At 43.3% G+C, this 23,842-nt stretch overlaps 1 protein-coding gene across 1 annotated transcript in view; it reads left to right on the top strand.

Moving 5' to 3' along the window:
• The window catches only part of RELN (reelin), a 292,640-nt gene that overhangs the window by 220,367 nt on the left and 48,431 nt on the right, over positions 1-23,842 (top strand). Inside the window, exons 31-42 of the mRNA XM_053405719.1 lie at positions 4,141-4,217; positions 10,770-10,928; positions 11,452-11,640; positions 11,737-12,010; positions 12,936-13,076; positions 13,184-13,361; positions 13,507-13,591; positions 14,292-14,474; positions 15,605-15,776; positions 15,951-16,053; positions 21,009-21,238; positions 23,196-23,416. Of these exons, the coding sequence (XP_053261694.1) occupies positions 4,141-4,217; positions 10,770-10,928; positions 11,452-11,640; positions 11,737-12,010; positions 12,936-13,076; positions 13,184-13,361; positions 13,507-13,591; positions 14,292-14,474; positions 15,605-15,776; positions 15,951-16,053; positions 21,009-21,238; positions 23,196-23,416 (2,012 nt within the window). The remainder of the gene's footprint in view (positions 1-4,140; positions 4,218-10,769; positions 10,929-11,451; positions 11,641-11,736; positions 12,011-12,935; positions 13,077-13,183; positions 13,362-13,506; positions 13,592-14,291; positions 14,475-15,604; positions 15,777-15,950; positions 16,054-21,008; positions 21,239-23,195; positions 23,417-23,842) is intronic.

Raw genomic sequence — 23,842 nt, 5'->3', positions numbered from 1 at the left:
CTCTGCACGACGAGCTGGGTGACTGAGCAGCCTCACACCCAGATTTTTCCTTAACAATCACTATATGAACTCTACCCGTGCATTTGCATAGAACTGACCTCCCCACTGGCTTGTCCCTCCCTGAAAGCAATAGTGACCATGTGCCTGGAGGCTAGGTAAAGACTGCTGCCCCACCCTGCCATCTGCTACTGAAGTGGGTATATCATCAGAGCCAAAGTGAAATAACTTGTTAAAATTCAGAACAAAAACTCTGGCTATATTTAAAACAGAGAGTTATATTTCATTCAATGTGCATTTTGAAGACCAAAGTGCTTTCTTTTCAAACATACAGTGAAATCACACTCAGCTTGCTTAACCCCAGTCTGTTTCAAATACCAGTTCTATCAGGATTATATTATATTGTGTGTGGATGATTCTCAGACTTTAGCAAGCCTCTTCATGTTCATGTGTGCTGCAATAGAACAGCCACCAAGAATACCGTGTTCTGTGCCCTTGTTTGCATCAGTGCACAAATGTCACTTGAGGAATCTCTTGACGATGGTGCATGGAAAAGTTGGAAATAGGAGGAAACCAGAGTACAGATTCCAGAGTGTTGGTGCACTGTACTCCTCATGGTTCAATTGATCAACATTCTGTAATGACCGCAGAAACAGGGGAGACAGTTTTATTTAGAAATAATATTACATTTGCAACACACCCTAGTGAAAAGCCAATTAATTTTGGTACAAAGGATGTTGTACTTGAACTGCTGTTGACTGCCTGGCCAACTTCTGTATCATCAACTTTTTGTGTCCATTCCCCACCTTAAACCCTGCAGACCCAGGTCTTTCTATAAAGAATAATAAAAGCAAGCTACTTCCCCCCTTAATATTAATGACACCTCTCTATGACAATATGCAGGTGCCAAAATCCTATACAACTGTTAGTGGTACAGTTTCACAGACCTCCATTCCAACATGAAATTTCCAGCATGAATAGGTTCCTGGGGTACTGATGGTTGTATTAGCCTTCCTAAGCAGGCTGTGCATTCTGTCCCACTCATAGTACTGTGATGCTTCTTGCATAACACTAGTTGTGACTGCCAGTCCACACGGACTGCCGGTGGCTCTCTGGGGTTTCAGACAGGGGACCATTCCAGCCCTATCTGAAGAAACTCTTTCCAGGCCTGTCCTCAATCACCTCATTACCTTTCTTGAATGGCTGAAAATTTTGCCTGTAGCATTTCTGTCTTGTGGGCTGCCAATAGGCTGTCCAGATGAAATTTTATTCTATTCTTAATGGCTATCGCTTATGATTTTGTTCTCTGTCTGATCAGTCACTGCAGCCACATATGGGAGCTACCTGACAGCTGCAGAGGCTAGATAAGCATTGCAAAAGGGGTGGGGTTTTTTTTGTTCCCCAGCAGATGACATCTGGCTTGTTAGCTGTAACCACCTAAGCTTTCATCTGTGCTGCAGATTCTGCAGCTAATGGCCACAGAAGAGTCTCTCTTTTTTTTTTTGCAGACTCAAATCACTACAGATAGACTAGTCTTGTCAAAAAGTATTTTCTCTTTCTAAATCTCTATATTCCTGAAGTTTTAAAAGACTTTATTTGAAAAAAGGAAATCAAGAAAGCAGTGCAATAAATCCTGAGAGGGCAGTTGAGGGGCTACAGAGGGACAGTTGATGAGTCAGAAGAGCTCATCTACAGTCGGATACCCTCTGGCTGAGGCAGCGCCAAGCTTCAACATCATCCCTCCGCCACGGCCAGGGCTCCAGTGGTGGTGGGGACTGGAAAGGGATATGCTGGAGTCCCAAGCCCTCTTGTTTCTCCAACATATTCCCCCAAGTGGCTGAAAACCTGGCCTAGCTCCCTCCCCTGCCCCACATAGCTGTAAATGCGGCAGAAAGAACAATGGAACAAGTCGCCCCCCTCCATCTTCTTCCCTGGCTGATGCAAGAAGGTGGGCTTAGGGACTGGTTGATTCAGTGCCAAAGAACATACCTGTACCCCTCCACCCGGAACTCCCTTGGCTTGCTTTGTAAGCATATTTAAATCAAAATTTGTAGCTGGACATCATTTCACTCCATAAGGGCAATATGCAGACATATTATTCATTGTTGGTAGTTAAGTTTTTGCGAAGTGGTCAATAGTCCCTGAGGAAATTACTATTAAAACAAAATATATAACATTTTATGCAATCTCAAGTGAAACTTTGCCCTTTGACACAGCTCACCACAATCTCCATGTTTATAACTACATTTGTGTTAATTTCCATTTCTACTTGATTATAACAAAACAAATTAAAGTGATGATATAAGATGACTGAACAGAAAAAAACCAGCAAAACAACTCGGTGTGATATTTTAATTAATATGAAATATTAATTAAAAGGTTGGCAGAGGTTTGCACAATTGTGAAAAACAGGGAAGTGGTACAAAACAGTCATTTAAAAATTAAGGGAATAAAGGGAAATGGGTTTCTTTGGTACCTGATCCCTTTTGCACCAGGCAGAACGGGAAACAGGTTGGCATAAGGACTGACCTCCCTGGAGAACCCGTGACAAAAACCACTGTGTCCAAGAAAAGACCATCACGTATTTTTGTATCCTTTGTATTACAGGCATCCCCCCACTTAGGCAGGGGTTACACCCCAGGCCCTCTCACGCATAACTGAAATCGCGTAAAGCGGGGAGCACCCTCTAAGCACTCTTTAAATGCCCTCTCTGCTGCTCTTTTTCCAACCGGTACCAAAAAATACTGTATCCAAAAATATCCACAGCTAGAATTGAAGCTCTGAGGCTGGCAGGAGGCTGGAGAATGCGGGGGGAAAGTGGCTGCTGCTGTGCTACCTGGCACATCAGCTGTTAGGCGGGGAGGCTGAGCAGTGTGAACAAACCCCGCTGTGCCTCTGGTCTCTTTGGGGCTTCCCTCACTGATGTCCTCTTCGGGCTCAGGGGGGCGGGGGGATCTCCTTGCAAGCCACAAGGACTCTTTAGCTGTCTCCCACCATTTTTGGGTTTGGGTTGAATTATATATTTATTTCCTGGCACCATATGTGAGTGGGCGCTATGCAATGTGCTCTAAGCACCTCTCTGGAGTAGATATTTAATTCAGACAAGTCCTATTAAGTTCAGTGGGTCTTCCTTATTCCCAGGTGTGTAAAGGATTGCAGCCTCACTATAGGATATGTTTGAAAACCATGCATTCATATTTTAGAGAAAGAGCTATGTTTTAGTACATAAACTTTTAAAGCCCAGCCTACTCTCCTGCGTCAGCTGCTTCTCTCCCCCATCCCCCAACTCTGCCAGTTTCCTAAAGCCATTTCCGACCTGGGAGGAGAGGGGGTTGCGGGCTAATCCCTCCCACACGCGCGCGGGGGCCGGCCTTTGCCCCCGCGTGAACAGGGAATCCCCGGGCGTGTCTCCGACCCGGCCCGCCAATCAGCGGGTCAGGGAGGTGGGGCATAGCCTATTTAAGCCCAGGCACGCCCGGGGACCGCCCTCTTTTCCCCTTGCCAGCTGTGAGGTTTTTGTCGCTGTTTTGGAGCCGTTGCGAGCCTCACCTTCTGCCTCGTGCTTGGCTTCACCCCTACGGAGCTAAATCACTAAGGAGACCACGGTCTCCACTAGAGCTGAAATCAGTTTCCTAACTATGTGAAGAGGTGAGACAGGGAATGGACTCCTGTCACTAAGTAATTCTAATACTCTGGAAGTCCCAGAGGAGTAAAGGGCATCAGACCTAAAAGATGTCCTTTCCCATAAAGCCTATGGCATCCCAGGCTAGTAAAAATTTGAAGCAATTTTAAGTAGGAATGGCTAAACAGAGGTCTATGCAAACGACGATTTAAAGAGAAATCATGTGCTAGGAAAATGTGTCTGATAATACTATCCTCCAGGCCAGTCGTTCCCAATTAGCTAAGTGCTGCGAACCCCTGTTTTTCAAAAGCCAAGCCATGGGCCCCCTACTTCTGAAAATATGATATCTCTATGGTAGTTTTTGTTATGTGAACGGTGCCACAGACCCCCCCCTGGGTGGGTTATGCGGATATTCTGGGGTCCGTAGACTACCTATTGGGAACGCCTGCTGGAGGCTTTAACTATGCTGTGTGTGTGGTTTTTCCCCCCCTAAAAGAAATGTTCAACATTTTTGTTAACAGATTAGTTCAGTTTTATGTACAAATTGGAAGCAAAACAATCGGCACAGGCTGCAACAAACCCAGAGCCAGAAATGAAGGTAAACTCGATTTTTATTTAGTTGTAAGTTTTCACATATTTAAAACTGTCTTGTTGATATTGTGTCTTAATTTTTGTGAAAGACATATGGAAACCCATTATTTTGTCACTAATTTTACCCTCGCAAAATGCCCATCAGTTTGATTTTTGGGGGCAGATACACATTTCACACCTGAGTGTGAGGCTTGGCCGCTAAGGGATACAGTCAATGAAACACTAGGGAAAGGGCTAATCCTACTCCCTGCTGCTAGTAACCACTGCCGTTGAATCCTAACACTATCCTTTTTAACAGTTTCCATTCTGGCTTCTATGTCATGCAAGGTGATATGCCTTCTGATGTTGGTGCACATTGTGTACACTGCAATGAGGAAGCTTTGAGGCATGCACAAAGGCATCCATGTGATCTGGAATCTTGTGCAATGCACAGTTTTTGCTTTACACTTTGCTCCCAGAACATAAGCCCCACATAAACTGAGGGTCACCTGTACACAGAAAAATAAGATCCCGATTGTAGGCTTTTCAGATACAAGCAACTCTCCACTTACACAGGGATTACATTCTGGACCCCTGCGCACATAAGCGAAATGCACTTATGTAGAGAGCCCATTGCAGTACATGCAGCTTCCTGCCCAACAGCTGTTCAGCAGTGTAGCCTGGCAGCAGTGAGAGTTCCTGTGTGCCATTTTGGAACCCTTGGAGTCTTTTTTCCTAGACCTTTGGCTAACTGACATCCTCTTTGGGCTCTGGGGAGGGTCTACTCACAAGCCACATATGAATTTCCAGCTATCTCCCACCATTGCAGCTTAGAATTGGTTTATTCATTTATATCCCTGCACCACGCATAGACACGGTTGCGCCCAAGTGGGGAGATGCCTGAACAGATATATACAAAGTATTGTCGTTGCTCTAAGTAACTTCAAATAATCAAAGCACAACACTGAACAGCTACTGAAGTGGCTGCCATGCGTTAATCACAGATATAGTTGGAGAATTGGGCAACTGCTGAGTTGACCTTGCACCTGTGATCAGCTCACCCATGGGGTAATTTCTGCTCATGAAGGAAATTAACCTCTTCCTACATCCAGCTACTGCAACAGCTTAGGCTGTATTTTGCTGGCATTGGGCTGTGGCAAACCAGGGTGTATGATGGGGCAGACAGGCTTCTGGGCCTGACCCTGCTCATACATGGATCCAGTGTGTGAGAGCATTTTGACAAAATAGGCATAAAGACGAATGTACATTTATTTCCTAGCTATACGAGTCCCAAACTCTATGGTCTTTCAATTAATGGAGTTACTCTCGAGTCACCTCATAAAAACTGAAGTTGGGGAAAGTCTCATTTATACTGATGTTTATATTTAATATTTACACTGCTCAATTTTTGCTTTGGTTGAGCTCTTTCTCTTTTTGTGCCTGTGTAGTTGAAACAAATAATACTGAATTCTGAGCAGTCAAAACACACAGCACGGCCTCATGTGAAACAATCTGAGCGCAAATATTGCTTTCGCCACAGAGAATTGTTATCTGTGTGGCAGCGTTCCTGCTGTTGGTCATACTCTGAGGCCAAATGAACTATGTAAGTAAGGAATCGCACAATAGCATAGCAAGAGCCTGTTGGATCAGACCAATGGTCCATCTGATTCAGCATCCTGTTCTCACAGTGTCCAACCAAATGCTTGTGGGAACCCAGCAAGCAGGATTTGAGGACATGAGAACTCTCTACACTTGATCTTAGCCAAAAGGCCGAGAAGCGATGAGAACTCTCATCTCTTGTGGTTTCCAGCAGCTGGTATTCAGAAGCATGGCTGCCTCCAGCTATGGTTGCAGAGTCATCTTGGCTAGCAGACATTGATAGCCCTCTGCTCCATTTTCATAGTCCATTTTCTCCTCACTTGCAAGAAAGTGGCCTTGACTACGTGAGACAAGACCATGATTTTGTGAGTTTCTTTGCCAGCTGCTGCCATTGAGAAAGAAATTCACTTTATAGCCTCACAAAATGGCTAGGAAGTTGGGTGTTCACAGGGACGCCTGTCCTCATTGTAAAAGTAACATCTGGGTGAGTTTTTAGTTCCGTTACAAAAAGCAGAGAAGTGTTCTATAATATCCTCTACCAGAGCCTGTTGACATCCTATGTTTTCACACTTTGAGGGCCACTGAATATTCCATATTAATATTGTAGAATTATAACATTAACTTTTCATGGTAAAGAGCTCCTGTCTTTAGGGAGAAATAGGTCAAACATATCAGCATCATACAGAATGAAAATTAGAATGTTTTAAAAGCCATAATTTCTCTGTTGTCATGACAGAAAAAGTACTGCATTACTTGAAAAGTAATTCAAGCATTGATTCTTGGCTGCTGCTGGGTTATTAATTCTGCTACGTTATTAATTCTCAAACCAAGTTATCACAACAGTACCCCTCTGGTTTTTTTATGGGTTTTATGTATATGACCATACACTGATAAAAGACTAATTATGCATGAACTCAAAATTGCATGCATGGTAGATTACAAATTGCCTCTGTGTGATTTTGTGCTTAGTCCCAAAGGCTGGAGTCCATTATGCTGCCAGCACCATGGGAACAATCCTTTAGAGACAAATGCAAAACTAACCCCATCTTCTATAACTCTTAAACCATAATGCCCCAAAGCCCCGACTCCCCATGTGATTTCCAGCTCACAGACATCTCTCAGCCTCAGTGTAATGCTGCCACTTCAAATGTAAATCTCTCTAAATCCTTCCGCAGAGTACTCATATCTGTGAAGTATAGATGCCTTGCTAGTGAGATGCAGGTATTAATTTGTGTTTATGGATTTAAAATCAAATTAGCACTATCAATAATAAATTATTGACTAGAAAACGTGCAGTGGGTATTTGTTTTAAAGAGCAATGGCAGCAGGTTTCCCTTGTAGCATTACTATTACACTTGCTCCACTTCTGCAGCAATATGTTAGACTGAGGGAATAAATCTTGCTGCTTTGTTGATGTGAAAACTGTTGTGGGTAGTCAATTACGTCCAGGGGTCCGGCACACTTCTCTTGCGCAGCTCTGGTCTTCCCCCTGGGACCTTTGACTCAGCAGAGCGCGTAAAACACAGCGGAAGCAGAAGCAGAAACGTTCTGTCGTGTGGTAATAACTCAGGCTGAAACGCAGCAGTCTCCTTATCTTTAAAGACTTTATTCCTTAGCAAAACACAACAGCTATAAATCTCCTGCCTGGAGACAGAGCGGACATCTCGCTTGCTCAACGGAGCAAACACGCACACTGAAAGCACACAGAGAAACCACTCCCTTTCCGTGTTCTATGCCCGCCCTCAGAATGTGAGGCGTCATCACTCAGAACTCTTAACCCTGTAAGTTCTGAGCCTCTCCTATCACCCCCTCTCGAATCACGTTCTGAGAGGACTTCTGAGTGTTCAACACCTTCCCCATTGCCTTCCGCCCCTTCCTGGCATCGTTGTTAGGCACCTGTTGAACCTCACAAACCTTAGGTTCGCACTGTGCGAAACCAACCCACGCATTTGTGACCTGAAACCTCTCAGGTGGAATCCCCTTTGTAGCCCGCGAAGACCGCCTGGGCACAAACTGGGGTGCTCCTTTTGACCCGCTGGGGCCAGCATGTGCGTCTTCCTCATCAGAAGACTCCCCCTCTGACTTGACACGTCTGTGAGCTTTCTCCATTATGCGCACAGGAGATGAGGGCTCACTCTTGGACACTCCCTTAACAACCTGTGGAGACGCCCTACTCTGTTTAGGGACCTGGTCTCCACCAGCAGGTTCAGGCTCTGGCTCTCCTTCCTCCTCAGAGTCGTACAGACAATCTGAGTGAAAGTCAGAGCGCACTTTGCGCCTTGCCCAACCATCCTGCTCAAAGAACTCAGCCTGTTTACTGACCAGAAGCTTGGTCTGATCACCTTCTGGGTATGCGAATCTCCACCCTTTTGTCGCAGGCTCATATCCACAGAAGATCATTTCCTGGTACCTTGGACCACCGTCCTGCTGCAGAAACTTTGGTACAGGCACCATGGCTCTGCTACCAAAAGTGCGAAAGAAATGCACAAGCGGCTTCAGCTGATGAAGCAGGAAATACGGGGTATCACCTACCACTGCATTGTAGCACCTGTTCATCGTGAAATTGGCCGTTTTTACCGCCTCCCCCCAAAAACTGTGAGGCAAACCAGAGTCATCCAGTAGGATCTCGGATGCTCGAACCAGAGCTTTACTCCTAAGCTCTGCCACGCCACTCTCCTGAGGAGAAGTCACCTTGTGACGTATCCCCCTCTGGCGAAAGAAACCCTTTAGAGCAGACCCAGTGACCTCTGAACCTCGGTCACATTTGAACCCTTGCACCTTGGTGGAGAACCTTAGTTCCACCTCTGCAACCCAATCTTTGATCAGTTGCGTTGCCTCCTCCTTCGTTTTCAGCGTGAAAGCCCATGAGTTTTGCGTGAAATCATCTGTCAGCACCATCAGCCACTTGGCCTTGCCCAGACTTGGCTGTGGCATACCAAAAAGGTCTGCATGCACAAGCTCAAAAGGCTTTTTGGTTACCCTCTCCACTCTGGGATTATTAAATCCCTTGTTTCTGGCTTTTCTGCAAGCCTTGCAATTCAAAGGTTTACCACATTCCTTTACCTTGCAACCTTTGGTGCACTCTGATAACATCTGGACGTCCTCACAGGACCCATGTGACATCCTCTTGTGCCACACGCAAGCACACGACACATGAGTGTGATCAGTGGCTTTCCCAATATTCCCCTCACCCTCCAGTGGTGTTTCCAAAACAAAGAGGTTGTTTTGATCTTTTCCAACACTTACGAGCTGCCTCCCACCTCTGGAAATTGTACAAACATCTTTTTCAAAACTCACTGAATATCCCTCCTGTAAAAGAGAAGGTACAGACAGCAGGCAATGTTTTATCTCAGGGAGAACATAAACCTTCAATTCAGCCTGTAAAAAAGAGACAAACATGTTAGAAACATGGGTTACACGTCCCTGTGAACCTGTAGCAAATTGAACTGTTTTCTCAGTTGAAACAGCCTTGCAGTTCCACATTTGTCCATCAGGTGGCGCTGTTACCAAATGGGCATTCGCAGCCGAGTCCACAACCCAACGTAGGACTCTCCCCCCTCCGGAGTTGTCCTTCTTTGTTGCCTTAGCAACTGACTTCCTGCTGCCCCCGACCTTGGGGTTCTCGCTGCAGGTGTTCTCCAGAACCGCCATCGACGCAGTCAGCTGATAAGCTTTCTCACGCCTGCTCCCTCTGTTGCCATGGAAACCCGGCTGGTTCCCATGGGAAGCGACCTTGGAACCATCCTGCCCTGGCTCCTTTGCTCTCTGTGGGCAGTTGCGACGCAGGTGTTCAGCCGAGGCACAAACAAAACATCGCCTAGTGGAAAACTTTGCAAACGTGCCTTTGGTCTTCTCTGCCCCCCCAACCTTTCCAGCAGCCCTCCTCCTCGAGGCTTGCCTGCTGTTGGGAAAATGGCCTTTGGCTTCTGCTGTGGTTTCTCTGCAAACCCCCTCCAGCTCCTGCCAAACAGCCTGGGCACTCTCAAGACCCTTGGAATGGCTTGCAGCCCCATTCTCTGGTGCAAAGCTCCCAGTGGAAGAGATAGCCACTGCAATTCTCTCCACTTCTCCCAGCCGCTCTGCAGCATGCAGCTCACGTGTAGGGGCATTCTGGCAGCCCTCCAACACAGTCCCAGCCCCCTCTGGGCCTCCAGCCCCCTCTGGGCAGGGTATTATGAGCTTGGACAAACTATTTGCTTTCTGATAGATGATCACACTTATAAGCTTTTCATCTATTGCAACATAAACAAAGATTTGGCTCCTATTAACCTGCTTCACAGAACTTGGAGGTATTACAGGAGATGCAGGTATTAATTTGTGTTTATGGATTTAAAATCAAATTAGCACTATCAATAATAAATTATTGACTAGAAAACGTGCAGTGGGTATTTGTTTTAAAGAGCAATGGCAGCAGGTTTCCCTTGTAGCATTACTATTACACTTGCTCCACTTCTGCAGCAATATGTTAGACTGAGGGAATAAATCTTGCTGCTTTGTTGATGTGAAAACAGGGATACGGGATAAATTTAATTCAGTTCACAAAGAAAGGTGAACCTACCTAATTTGCACTGTCCAAAACAATATGCAAACCAAAACACAGTTGCCATTTGAAATTCACCATTCAAATTCATCAAAACACGCTTTATAATGTGTAGTTTAATTTAATTGATTTTTTAGTGGGGCAAGAGGAGTTCAGAAAAGTTCCAAGTTCTGTGAAGCAGGTTAATAGGAGCCAAATCTTTGTTTATGTTGCAATAGATGAAAAGCTTATAAGTGTGATCATCTATCAGAAAGCAAATAGTTTGTCCAAGCTCATAAGTTTCATTTTAAAAGAGAGAATTTTTTAAAATTAAGCCTACCTTGAACTTATGGAAGAGTTGCTTAAATTTTGTCTTCAGTGTCCGCTGGTGAAGACTGGCCTGTGATCCTAGGTTTTCTGCAAGGTTTTGACTAAATTACTGTATTCCATCTTAATGTACAGGGCTTGTAGTTCAATATTCAAATGACAATGGAATAAGCTGGTATCTGCTGCGAGAACTGGACTTCATGTCTTTCTTAGAACCGCAGATTGTATCCATAGAATTGCCTCGTGAGGCCAAAACACCAGCCACCGCTTTCCGATGGTGGCAACCTCAACATGGTATGTGTTTAACACTGTTATGAACCTTTACCATTACAATTTCGTATGTAATTTTTAAGACCTAGTAATGGCTAAGGAAGATACAATTTTGTTTAATGAACATTAACATGTCTGTTCTATAAACACTGGCAAAACATACCCTTGGTGTGTTCAAATATTAGGGTACATATGTTTAAGGTCCATTGATTTTGTTCATTGTTTACTATTTCAAGTATGTTTAATTGTACAGTGAATTAATTGTACCATGAATCTGCACATGTGCCCTGGATTCCCACATTTGATTATGAAGTATCTTTTCCTACTGTCACCAAGCTTTCCATTCCTGTTTTGCCTTCTTGGTCATCTCCACTCAGACCAAGTTCTTAGTTGGGATGAAGATTTTTCACTAGACCTAGATCACAGAATCGTAGAGTTGGAAGGACCTCCCAAGAGTCATCTTGTGCAACCGCCTCATAAATTAGCCCCCCCCCCCGCCAACATAAAGTGTGGGGAATAATGACCAAATATTTCTGTTTGTTTGTAGGGAAGCATTCAGCGCAGTGGGCTTTGGACGATGTCCTTGTAGGAATGAATGACAGCTCTCAGGCTGGTTTTCAAGATAAATTTGATGGCTCTGTCGATTTACAAGCTAACTGGTACAGGGTCCAAGGGGGTCAAGTAGATATTGATTGCCTCTCTATGGATACAGCTCTCATATTCAGTGAAAATACAGGTAAGGCTCACAGTTAGCAAAATGCAAACACACTACAGCTTCTTTTTAAAAAACGAATTTTAAGTAAAATGGTTTTCTTCCTTGCACTCTTTTTAGGGAAATCTCGTTATGCCGAGACTTGGGATTTCCATGTGTCTGATTCCACCTTCATGCAGTTTGAGCTGAACATGGGCTGCAGCAAGCCGTTCAGCAATTCCCATAGTATTTACTTCCAGTATTCCATAAACAATGGGAAAGACTGGCATTTGGTGACCGAAGAGTGTGTTCCTCCCAGGATAGGATGTCAGCATTACACTGAGAGCTCAATTTACACTTCTGAAAGGTTTCAGAACTGGAAGCGAGTGACCATCTACCTCCCACCTGCAACGATGTAAGAATTACTATCTTATTCAGGCTTCCTCCACCCCTTTACTGTTTTGCTGTGAAAGAAAGTGTAGAATTCAGCTCAATTTTTTCACGTAACCGTAACAGAAACTGTGAATGATTGATTCCTAAGGATGCTTTTAACCACAAACCCTATTTTAATGCACAGGACTGTTTACAAAGAGGGCCACCCTAGAGCAAAGGACATTTTTCTCCATGCTTCAAGGTTAAAGTAACTATGCTTTGGCCAAATCAAATGGTCACATCTCACATCTTCCTCAGAGCTAAGCAAGTCATTATCCCATGACTAAAAAGGGAGAACTAGATGAGACGATAAACATAATTGTGGTGTTCCTCTTGCTTTAAAAGTTAAAAGGTTAGGTTGCCAGAATATGGGGCACCTCATATAAGCACAATTTGGGATAGCTAACTTTTGGTTTGGATTTTATTTTTTAAGGGTGTTAAATGCGTATGATTTGATAGAAATAAGTGTGGTCCTGGCACAGGCAAACCTTTCAGACTTGAGGGACACATTCCCCTGGTGGGGAGGGAGTGCGCAGGGGCACATAATTGTGGGAGCAGGTGGGACCACAGGGAAAAGTAAGTGGTGCGAAAGCAAAAGTCAGTGGGACGTCTCCCCCTTGCACACCACCATTTGTAGATTCGTTCTCCCTCTCTGCAAGTTTGGAGGACCACAATTCATTTATTAGAAGAAATTAGAACTAAAATGCTGATAAATTTTCACGAGGAGCTTTTTTTATAGCTAATTGCTGCAAGTTGTGGAGAACTGCACTTAAGATTGGAAAATGAGAAACTTGGAGAACTGAAATTGACAGATTCCCTCCCTCCCCCCCCCCCCCGCAATTTCCTATCCTTTTTCTCCAATAGCAGCGGGACTGCTCTGAATTATTATTTTTGTTTGCGATTCCCAGATCTCCCAGAACACGCTTCAGATGGATTCAACATAATTATGTTCCTGGTGGGGATATGTGGGCTATTGACAATGTCATCCTGGCCACTGGGTGTCCTTGGATGTGCTCAGGCCATGGGATCTGCGATGCTGGCCGCTGTGTGTAAGGAGACACATGTTTCATGCCCTTTTAATTCTTGGTGGTGTAAAGATTATGTCTCATTAGTCAGTGGATATTGTTCCCAACCACCCCCCACAATTTGTTTTCAGGTGTGACAGAGGTTTTGGAGGCCCTTACTGTGTCCCGGCTGCTCCCCTCCCTTCTGTTCTGAAAGATGACTTCAATGGCAACCTTCACCCTGACCTTTGGCCTGAGGTCTATGGAGCTGAGAGAGGGAACCTGAATGGCGACACCATCAAATCTGGAACAACTCTCATCTTTAAAGGGGTTAGAAGTTATTCTTGTTCAATAAGTTTTGATTGTTTTTCCAATGCCTACTTGAAACTGTTTAGCAAGATTAAATTATAGAAATCCTTGATCTGCCCTGCTGAAAAAGAAAAAGAAAATAACTTCTTCCTGTCTGTTGTTACAGGAAGGGCTGAGAATGCTTGTTTCAAGAGATTTAGATTGTACTAATACAATGTACATCCAGTTTTCATTCAAATTCTTAGCCAAAGGTAAGGTAATGATTTATTACTGTAAATAATATAATCTGTACTAACTTGAAAAACTGTGGGCAATCCATAGACTATTGTCATTCTGGAGGGCAGAACCAAAGAGGCACTGATGATCAAAATAACACAGGTCGGTTTTCCACTGGCATATTTTGCTACAGGATGATTGACCAAGTAATGACTACAACTCCATATTCTAGGAGCGCCCCCCCCCCCCCGGCCAAGAAACCTGCAGCCATAAGTGACAGTGAAAAAGTGTCATTCTAAGACAGGCATAGGCAAACTCAACCCTCCAGATGTTTTGGGACTACAACTCCCATCATCCCTAGCTAACAGGACCAGTGGTCAGGGATGATGGGAACTGTAGTCTCAAAACATCTGGAGGGCCGAGTCTGGTATGCCTGTTCTAAGAGATTGGGAGTAACATTTTTGGCCAGTACTGCATGTTGCCCTTCTCCTTCCTCTCTTGATCTTTGACCCTCCCTTAAAGAGCCTTGGATTAGTAGCTCATATTGTTTTACTGTGGCGTTTTTGTTTGTTTGTTTTGCAGATTAGCAAGACATGGGTTTATTTGTAAATCTACTTGTACTGTGTTTTAATTTGAAATCTCATTCATTGCTCCGTAACGGTAGTATGCTGCCCAACAGCTCATTCTCACAGTGACTTTTACATTGTCGTTATGATTTCCTCCCTCTTGTTCTAGGTACCCCAGAGAGGTCTCATTCTGTCCTGCTTCAGTATTCCATCAATGGGGGCATCACTTGGCACCTGATAGATGAGTTTTATTTTACTCAAACAACAGACGTTCTCTTCATTAACATCCCACTTCCATATGCAGCACGAACCAATGCTACACGGTTCAGGCTCTGGCAGCCTTATAACAATGGTAATGAGAAATAATACAAAATCGTATATAATTGTGTATATTTTTACTTAATTTCAAATGGTGTGATTATACGGGGCTTCTGCGCTGTTATATTTATTTATATACTGCCTGGAATCCTGCAGCATGTTATAAAATTAAATTTCAACATCTGCATTTTGAAAGTTTCCCTGGGAACTGTTTTAAGGGTGCAGTAAAAATCCCTATAATGAATAAATGAATGAGCAAAACATTCCTATCTTGTACATATGAAAGACAATCCAGGAAGTGGGCAAATATGAGTGGCAGGAGGCAACAAGGAGGAGGAAAGGTTACACCTTTTCTCAGGAAATACGGGTTTCCTATGGCTAACCCAAAGCTGATTATAGGGATCCAGGGTCATCAGGAACCAATCAAAGTCCTCAGTGAAGGAGTTGCTTAGGAAACGTCATCAGAGACTGTGGCTGGCAAAGAGGTGTTACTAGTTATGAATTTGATGTGCCTGAGCTAATGTACCCAACAGAGAGAGATAAGTTAAAGATTTCTCCTCAGGCCAGGCTACAATTACCTATACGTACCACGTTTGTTACTAGGAAGACTATGGCGCATGGTAACATCTTAATACATTTTTGGAAACAACAGGTGAACCATAGTGATGACTTGGGATGGGGAAACAAATTCAATTCAGTTCACATTTAAAAGCAAACCTTTTCAAAATAATATAAAAACCAAAACACAGATATACTTTGACATTTACACTTCTTTGAATTTTGTGACGCAGTTCTCCAACCAACTAATGTGTAACAAAATGCATATTGGTGAAAAGAAGTGTCCGTAATATGCATATATTGGTAAAAAAAAATTTAAAATGCATGATTTAAGGGGAAATTGTAGGCAAAACTGCATACAAACAAGTGTATATTGGGATAAATTTGCACTAAAATGCTGCTGAATTTTTCACGAGGTCTTTTAAAAATAATTTGCAACCTGGTGTGGAAATGTGGAGAACTGCATTTAAGACAGGAAATATAAGAACTGAGAGAAACAGAATTTGACAGATTCCTCAAACCCTTGAGGTAACTTATCATGTGTAATTATTTTCTCCTGTTCTAGAACAATTAAATCAGTAGCAACATAGGTGTTTATTTTCCCAGGTAAGAAAGAAGAAATCTGGATTCTAGATGATTTAATTATTGATGGAAACAACATTAAGAATCCTGTAATCCTGCTGGATACCTTTGACTTTGGTCCAAAAGAAGACAATTGGTTTTTTTATCCCGGTGGCAACATCGGGCTTTATTGTCCATATTCTTCAAAAGGAGCACCGTACGTATCATAAAATATATCCAAGACTATTCCAAAAAAAAAGTTTCACTTACTAATAGTGGTGCATTTATGCTAGAAAAGCGGAATGTGCTATCCTCTCATAAATTAAATAAACATATAAAATGTATGTTCATAATTTAGCTATGAAATAATCACTTTTGTTTCTCTTAATAGGGAGGAAGATTCTGCGATGGTATTTGTTTCAAATGAAGTTGGGGAACATTCAATTACTACAAGGGATTTGAACGTGAATGAGAACACCATAATCCAATTTGAGGTACTTATCATTACGTTCTTCTCCTGCTTATTGAGCGTTAGTCATTGCTAGTCTTGCTTTGACATTTCCCTGCCTCTCTTATATGTTATTAAAGGATAGTGGAGGGAATCCTGTTAACGTAATCTATGTGAATCTCTAGAATTAGTCCAATCCCATACGGAAATAAGAAAAGAATTATATTCGTAGTATGCATTTACCTAAACTTTGTAATATTTTGACCCATTATTCCTCTTCTTATATTGTAGTTATTATAGTTCATTACAGTATCCTTTGGGTCAAAGTTGTGAATCACGGGAGAATGTAGATGAAAAAAAGGCTTTCTATATTGAGTTTGTTCTATCCAATGTATTAGAAAACCCACTGGTGCTGTGTTGCGTGTTGAGGTCCCCAGGGCCACCCCAATAACTCACACACCACACAGAATTTTTTGTTTAAGGTTTTTGGCATAATTTTGGCCACAACTTTATTAGAATACAAAAATGTGAGTGGTTGCTTAGGCATTGGTTGCGACTATCTGCCCCCACCATGGGGGACAGACTGACATTCCGCACGATGCGAAAGTCAGAAAAGGGGAATACACTTGGGGGTAGCGACGGAGCAGGGAACCTGCCCTCAGCCCTCCCCAAATGCAACCAGGAGCTCATTGCTATGGCCCGAGCCCCCTTGACAGAGTGGACAAGTAATAGTTAGCCCCCAATTCCTTTAACGGAATCCCTTGCAGCAGCAGCATTAGAGGGGCAGGCACAGCCAACCCATGCCCCTCAACCAACCAAACCACAAACCAATGCCTAACCGCAACCTTACAAGTTGTGATGATTTGCTACAGTAGGCAAAAACCAAATGGCCCCAGCCAATCAGCCAGATGGACAAAATTCCTACTGGGCCCCTGCCCCAAGAGCAGACGACCCCATGACAGGCATAGCAAGGTCAAAGCGAACAACCCTAATTCTAGCCTCGTGCAAGGAGTTTTAGCATTTCTGGCTGTCAATCAACAAATGGCAACATTAACTTCTTCCCAACAACAAGGGAAGCCCCAATCGCATCAGTGGCCAACGATCAATTAGCCCGCCCCCAACTTTGGAGTGTCCTGGCGGCCCCCACCGCAACACGTGCTCTCCATGAAGGAGAACAAGCTATGTCATCTCATTGTACATTTCCCCCTTTTTTACATACAGACAGGGGAAGATCTACTATGAAACTAATGAAGCTTAAGCTTCAGGGCTGCTAATGCTGGAGGGGTCCCAGAAGTGAATTTAGTCCACACGGCTTAAAAATTTTGAGTCCATTAGACCCAATTTGAGTTGCACAACTCAAATTGCTTATTTTTTTAAAAAATGGTTTATATTTCAACAATCCCAAAGTTTGAGAGTCAGTAGCAGAGATGTTGCAAAGGTTTGGTGATCTGTCATGGAACAACCCCTTGAAGAAGATAGCAGTGGTTGCCCAGACCTTGTTGCTGGTTGCAAAGGGGGTCCCATAACAGTTCAAGCTTCAAGACCGCAAAAATGTAGGTCCGCCCTTGCATAGAGACACACGTACAAAACATAGTTTGGATCTGGAGAGGCACCAGTGGAATGGGCAGGCATAGGGTGACTGTCCCTGGCAGCCCTTTCCCAAACTCCCTGGAAAGCCTCTCCTGATGTTCAGGAGACCCTCTTGAATGGATTCATATGAAACACAGAACTGCTCAGAAAGCTAGGCTGGGGAGGTGGAGGTACCTTTCAGGTGTGTGAGGTGCTTCGCTGGATCCAAGCCTATAAAGGTAAAGGGACCCCTGACCATTAGGTCCAGTTGTGGCCGACTCTGGGGTTGTGGCGCTCATCTCGCTTAATTGGCCGAGGGAGCCGGCGTACAGCTTCCGGGTCATGTGGCCAGCATGACTAAGCCGCTTCTGGCGAACCGGAGCAGCTCACAGAAACGCCGTTTACCTTCCCGCCGGAGTGGTACCTATTTATCTACTTGCACTTTGAGGTGCTTTCGAACTGCTAGGTTGGCAGGAGCAGGGACCGAGCAATGGGAGCTCACCCCGTCGCGGGGATTCAAACCGCTGACCTTCTGATCGGCAAGTCCTAGGCTCTGTGGTTTAACCCACAGCGCCACCCGTGTCCCTCTAAGCCTATAAAAGCGTTAAAACACAATTTCCATAAAGGGAACAAGTGTGTTTGTGTGTGTCTAGTTATACCACCAAATTTTGTATTTCCCATTCCACGTTTTTTTATATTGTGTGGCAAAGAAATATGCAATATATTTGTGTCATTATATTTGTATGCATTATAAATGGATGGGAGAAGCAGCGTTTTCATGCTTGCCATGACGTATATTTCTGTCGTCAAGTACTATGTACCATCGAAATTATACTCAGAGCAGACTCATTGAAATCAATGGACTTCTAAGCTAATTGAAGTCAATTGTTACTAACTTGAGCCCATTGATTTCATTGGGTGTACTCTGATAATGACTTAGTATATTTTTTGAGAGTCTAAATGTAAAAGTGCATTTCCCACAGGGCTTTTTTTCAGCCAAAACTTGGCAGAACTCAATTCTGGGAGCTCTCAGGTGGACACCATTGCCATTATAAGAGAATAAGGGAGGCATTCATAGTGAAAAACAGCTCTGGTTACACAAATTTATTTGTATACAGCTAGCACATGCAGAACATCAATAGTCACAGCACATTGTTGTGCAGTTTAAGAAGCAGCTGAACGTACGCCTTGTGTATTCCTAGAAAATTTGCTTTGGCTGTGTATTCATGCACATTTCAATTTGTCATGACAACTAATTAATAATATATAGAATGCAAACTGTTTTCTGTTTTAAAATATAGATTAAAAGCTTGTTCAACAAATGCCTTTGAGGTCACATTCAGACATGAATGACTCTTCAGTGCGCTTACCCCATAAGACCTGCACACACATCTTGGCATCTGGCGAAGGCATTTTGCTTTTATAAAAATTAAATGTCTTCAGCTGAGCTCTTGGAACAGGCTGATAAACATGAAGTCATTATGCATAATGCAGTAAAAGTTGCCATTCCACACTCCTGGATTCAAAGAACTTGATCTGCTGTACCATGTCTCTTGGATTCCAGATCAGTAGGTGTTTGACCTAGTTATGGAAAACTAATGTGCATTATGCTGATTAATATTCAGTATTTAACATTTTCAACCATAAATAGTTTCGTTTTCTATTTAGTTCAGTACATTATTTATTCATCTATCTATTTATCAGACACATTTGTATCTCCCTCTTGCCTCAAAGAGCTCAGCGGGGAGGTGGGAACAAAGTGGACATTTTCCCAATACAATGGGCTCATAACTTATTCTTAAGTTACATACACGATTGCAACCTTAGCCTTTTCCCATTCCCCATTTATTTATTTATCTCCCCACCCCCAACCCCCGCCCACACACCCAGTGGGTTTTCCTTGCTTACCAGGCTCAGGGAAGGTCATTGAAGGGCCCTGGGAAACCTCCAGTGCCATCACACATCCTTGCCGGTAAGCAGCCCTCCACTTCATGGGAGATGGGCAGTTCTCAAGGTTCCTGGCTTTGCATGATTTTGCCCTTACACACGGACCCCCTGGAACCAATGCCTCTCAGTAGTATAAGTGGTGTATTTTAGAAGTTTATGTAAACAACTGTTTGTGCAATGTTATAGCTGTTCCCTGAAAGAGGACTCTCAAAAGGCAAGGTTCCATAATGTGGTACAGGATTTTATTCTCATGTTTCTCTGACATTGGGACTATTGTTTTTCTTTGCTAAAGCTGTGGCTGGGAAATGTCCAGTTCCATTGCATCCAAGCCATCCCTTGCTCAGGAGAGGGATAGAAAAAGTATAGCACCAGGAAAGTGGAATTCATTTAACTGCCTCCCATTCATCGGCTGCCTCCCATTGGAGTCAATGGGAGGGCAATTACTTATATCAGGTCTGGTCCTTGCATAGATTTCTGGCATGTTTGTGAGTGTATCTGTGGAATCCTGTGGTTCAGAATTTGGCATATATGTGCCCTTCTTCATACTGCCCAACAATGCACTGGATTTTGAGGGACCCATGAAAGGAACTTCACTGGCTGAGCAATTTGTCAACCAATCCTTTCTACAATGTGCAAAGGCATTCCATATGTCTCTGCGCTTCTGAAATCTTTCACCTTACCCTAATGCCCATCAGCCAATGAAAATGTACCCTTTATTTCTTCAGTTAACTTGCTTCTTCCTACTAGCTAGGTACTATAATTCTGCTGTGTAATAATTCTCCAATCATTTTTAACATTTGAAGGTAACTAGGTGGTACTAATGTGATGTGTGGGGCAGATTTTTATACACTCTTGAGAAATTAATGAGTTTTCTCTTGTAAAGACTTCCATCGGGAACCTATAGAGACACATTTCTTTGGGAAGGGAGGTCAGGATCACTGATCTGAGTTGTATCCAGTACTAGCCCTGCTCATAATAGAACTGTTAAAATCAGTGACCTTGTCTAACTTAAGCCCATTAATTTCAATGAGTACTATAAGGAGAACTTAGTTGGAGATAGTTGCTCTGTCTCTCTTGCTCTCCCTATCTCCTTCAGATATGAATAAAACACTCTGATCTTCCAAAAACAGGTGTAGAGGCACAACTGGGAAAGGAGTGCTCATGTTCTAACTTCATCCCCTGTTATGGCGTTTGAGTACTTGGGATGATGTCTCTGGTCTGTGTTGCAGAGACACAGAATTCTGCCCACTCTGCCAGTATTAATATTTCTGCCAGCCCAGAGACCTGAATGGCACAGGGCAAAGAGGAGCAAGAAAAGAGGACTCAGTAGTGTCATAAGCCCTGCTTAAGTGGGAACACCAGGAGACACAGTCCCTTCTGAACCTCTGGCCCAGCGATTCACCCTTTTTATAGAGTTGGCTAGTGGCAAAGCATCCATAAATGTAGGCCATGCAATCTTCTAGGTTTTGTTTTATTCTACTTCAGATTAATATTGGATGCACCACTGATAGTTCATCTGCTGACCCAGTGAAACTTGAATTCTCCCGAGATTTGGGGGCAACCTGGCACCTGCTTCTTCCTTTATGTTATAGTAGCAGCAGCTACCTCAGTTCTCTATGCTCTACAGAGCATCATCCAAGCAGCACTTATTATGCCGGAACGACCCAGGGATGGAGAAGAGAAGTCATCCACTTTGGAAAGCTACACCTTTGCGGGTAAGTACTTGACGCTGCTCACCTAGCTTTTCTCTTTATATCCGTTTTTCAGCACTACTGCTCTTTAGCACACAAAGACCGGCTGGTTATTTGTATATTTATATACACAGGTGGCTTCCAGGTGGTTTACAGAGCAAGAAAAACATCGCCCTGATGGATGACCTTTTATTGTGAGAGGGACAGGGGAATTTGACATTGTTAACTTCTGTTCAGTCTCTCAGCAGCTTTTGATACCATTGGCCATGGTCTTCTCCTGGGCCAGTTCAGTGGGATATGTATTGGAAACACCATATTACGATGGTTTCTGTTTTTATATTCAGGACCATGGACAGAGAGTAGCACTGGATGAGTGCTCCTCGGCTCCCAGCTACTTGGTACCCTGTGCACAGGGTACATATCTGCCCCCCCCCCGTGCTATTTTACATCTACATGAGGCTGTTGGGAGCAGTCATTAAGAGTTGGGAGCAAGGTGTCATTGCTATACTGATGGCACACAGTTTATACATTACATATGTTTCTTACATTATATTTTAAAGATATAAGAAATTCTGAATTGAGCCTGAAATGCCATTGAGATGTCATGTTTGAATTGCAGTACCATTCAGAACCAGGCCTGTGAATGATGAAACTTATGAAAGCCATAGACTTGTCTCAGAGCCATGGTGCATGTATCACTCAGGATATTAGGGATCATTTTGGCAACTGGAGACACTCGTATGAAACATCCTGTGTCTTTAAAACATATCGTGATAACCAGCTTTGAGATTGCCACAGGGAAAAAGCGTTCCTACTGCGCGAGTGACCTCATATTTGGTAGACAAACACAGCAGCTCATATGATCATATATGAGGAACTGGAGCAAAGTCTGGAAAAAAAACCCTGATGTTGAATAATTAAATGAAAGATTTAATTTTTAAATATGTGCATGCATCTTTGATTATTGTTAACATCTGAATGTCTGGAAAGCCCTTAACTGTGCCTATCTGCTGTTCCAACCCAAAATCACAAAGCATTTCTATACTCCTCGAGTAATCCTTCTGGAGAAGAGACCCAGATGAATACCATTCTCTGGCACGTAACTTATTTGCCTGCACTTCAGCATGGATGCAGAATAGTTTTTTTGTTTTGCAGTATTTGTTTATTCAGAAGGTTTGATAAACTATTTAGTCACCCGACTCTCTGAGTGGTATACATAATAAAACGATTAATAAAACACAGCTAAATTTCACACAAAAAAGAAATAGACATAAGATACTGTATTTTTCCATCTATAAGATGCCCCCATGTATAAGAAGCCCCCCCCCATTTTTGGAGACTCAGATTTAAGAAAATGGGGGGAGATGTATCCGTGTATAAGTCGCCCCCTAATTTTTGACATTATTTTTTAGGGGGGAACCTAGTCTTATACATGGGAAAATATGGTATTTAGCAATGAAACTGGTAAGATCAGTAAAACTTTTAAAAACAACTACCAAAACCTAAGTTCTATGTCTTGGAAGCCTTTTTGAAATGAATAAGTTTTTAGCAGACTTCTAAAACAATACAGCGAGGGTGCCTGGCTGGTGTCATTAGTTCCAACACGAGAACAGGGCCTTTTCTGCAGTGGCTCCCTGTTTGTGGCATGCTCTCACCAGGGAGGTTCGGCTGGCGCCTTCATTATACACCTTTAGGCACCAGGCAAAAACTTTCCTCTTCAACCAGGCCTCAAGAGGGAGGAATTATTGGTTTGTTTTTATTCTTAATTGTATGGTGTATTTTGTGGTTTTTATATTGCAATTTAAAGCAAAGTATCAACACATGGTTAGGTGGGCTGTGGGATGGATATGGCAGGCTGGATGCATTCCACAAGCTTTGCTTTGCCTACCAATACTCTGTGCCATAAAAGTGTATTTTAGACTTTACATAAACGTAATGCAGTAGAAGAGCAGCTAATATAAAAGGCTTTGCTTTCTTTCAGATTAGTGAGGTTCAGATGGTACCAGGGATTTTATCCTGCTGCGTCTCAACCTGTGACCTGGGCCATTGACAATGTGTATATTGGGCCACAGTGTGAGGAGATGTGTAATGGTCATGGCAGCTGTGTCAATGGGACAAAGTGCATCTGTGATCCTGGCTATTCCGGACCAACCTGTAGAATAAGCACCAAGAATCCCGACTTTCTGAAGGATGATTTTGAAGGTACTTCTGTTTGACATTATTATGTTTGGACTTTTTTTGTAATATTTTGTGCCCTCAAACCATTTAAAGTTTGTTAAAGTCAACTTCTTCTTAGTTTTTTGGCACACTTTAGTCCCATTTACTTCAGTGAGATACTCTACGTTGCGTTCTAGTTAGATCCTGCCCCTCCTGCGCACATATCCTGCACCAGCTCAAGTTCCCTTCCCATCCTCTCTGGCAGCTGTTGCTGTCCACCGGGCAAGCAAATAGGTGGCTTCCTTTCTTCCCAACAGCTGGTAAGAAGATGTCAGGGAAGATATCAGCCGAGAAACTCACCTTTCCAGAGAGTTAGGCAAATGAAGGGAAGTTCAAATGTACTTGGAGACAGATTCCAACAGTGTCTCTTGGCTGGCAGGGAATGGCATCTGTTCCGCCTTGTGTTATATG

The sequence above is a fragment of the Podarcis raffonei genome, chromosome 10, assembly GCF_027172205.1.
Source record: "Podarcis raffonei isolate rPodRaf1 chromosome 10, rPodRaf1.pri, whole genome shotgun sequence".
NCBI lineage: Eukaryota > Metazoa > Chordata > Lepidosauria > Squamata > Lacertidae > Podarcis > Podarcis raffonei.
Note: the sequence above shows the minus strand (reverse complement) of the source record. Positions and strands in the feature narration are given on the sequence as shown.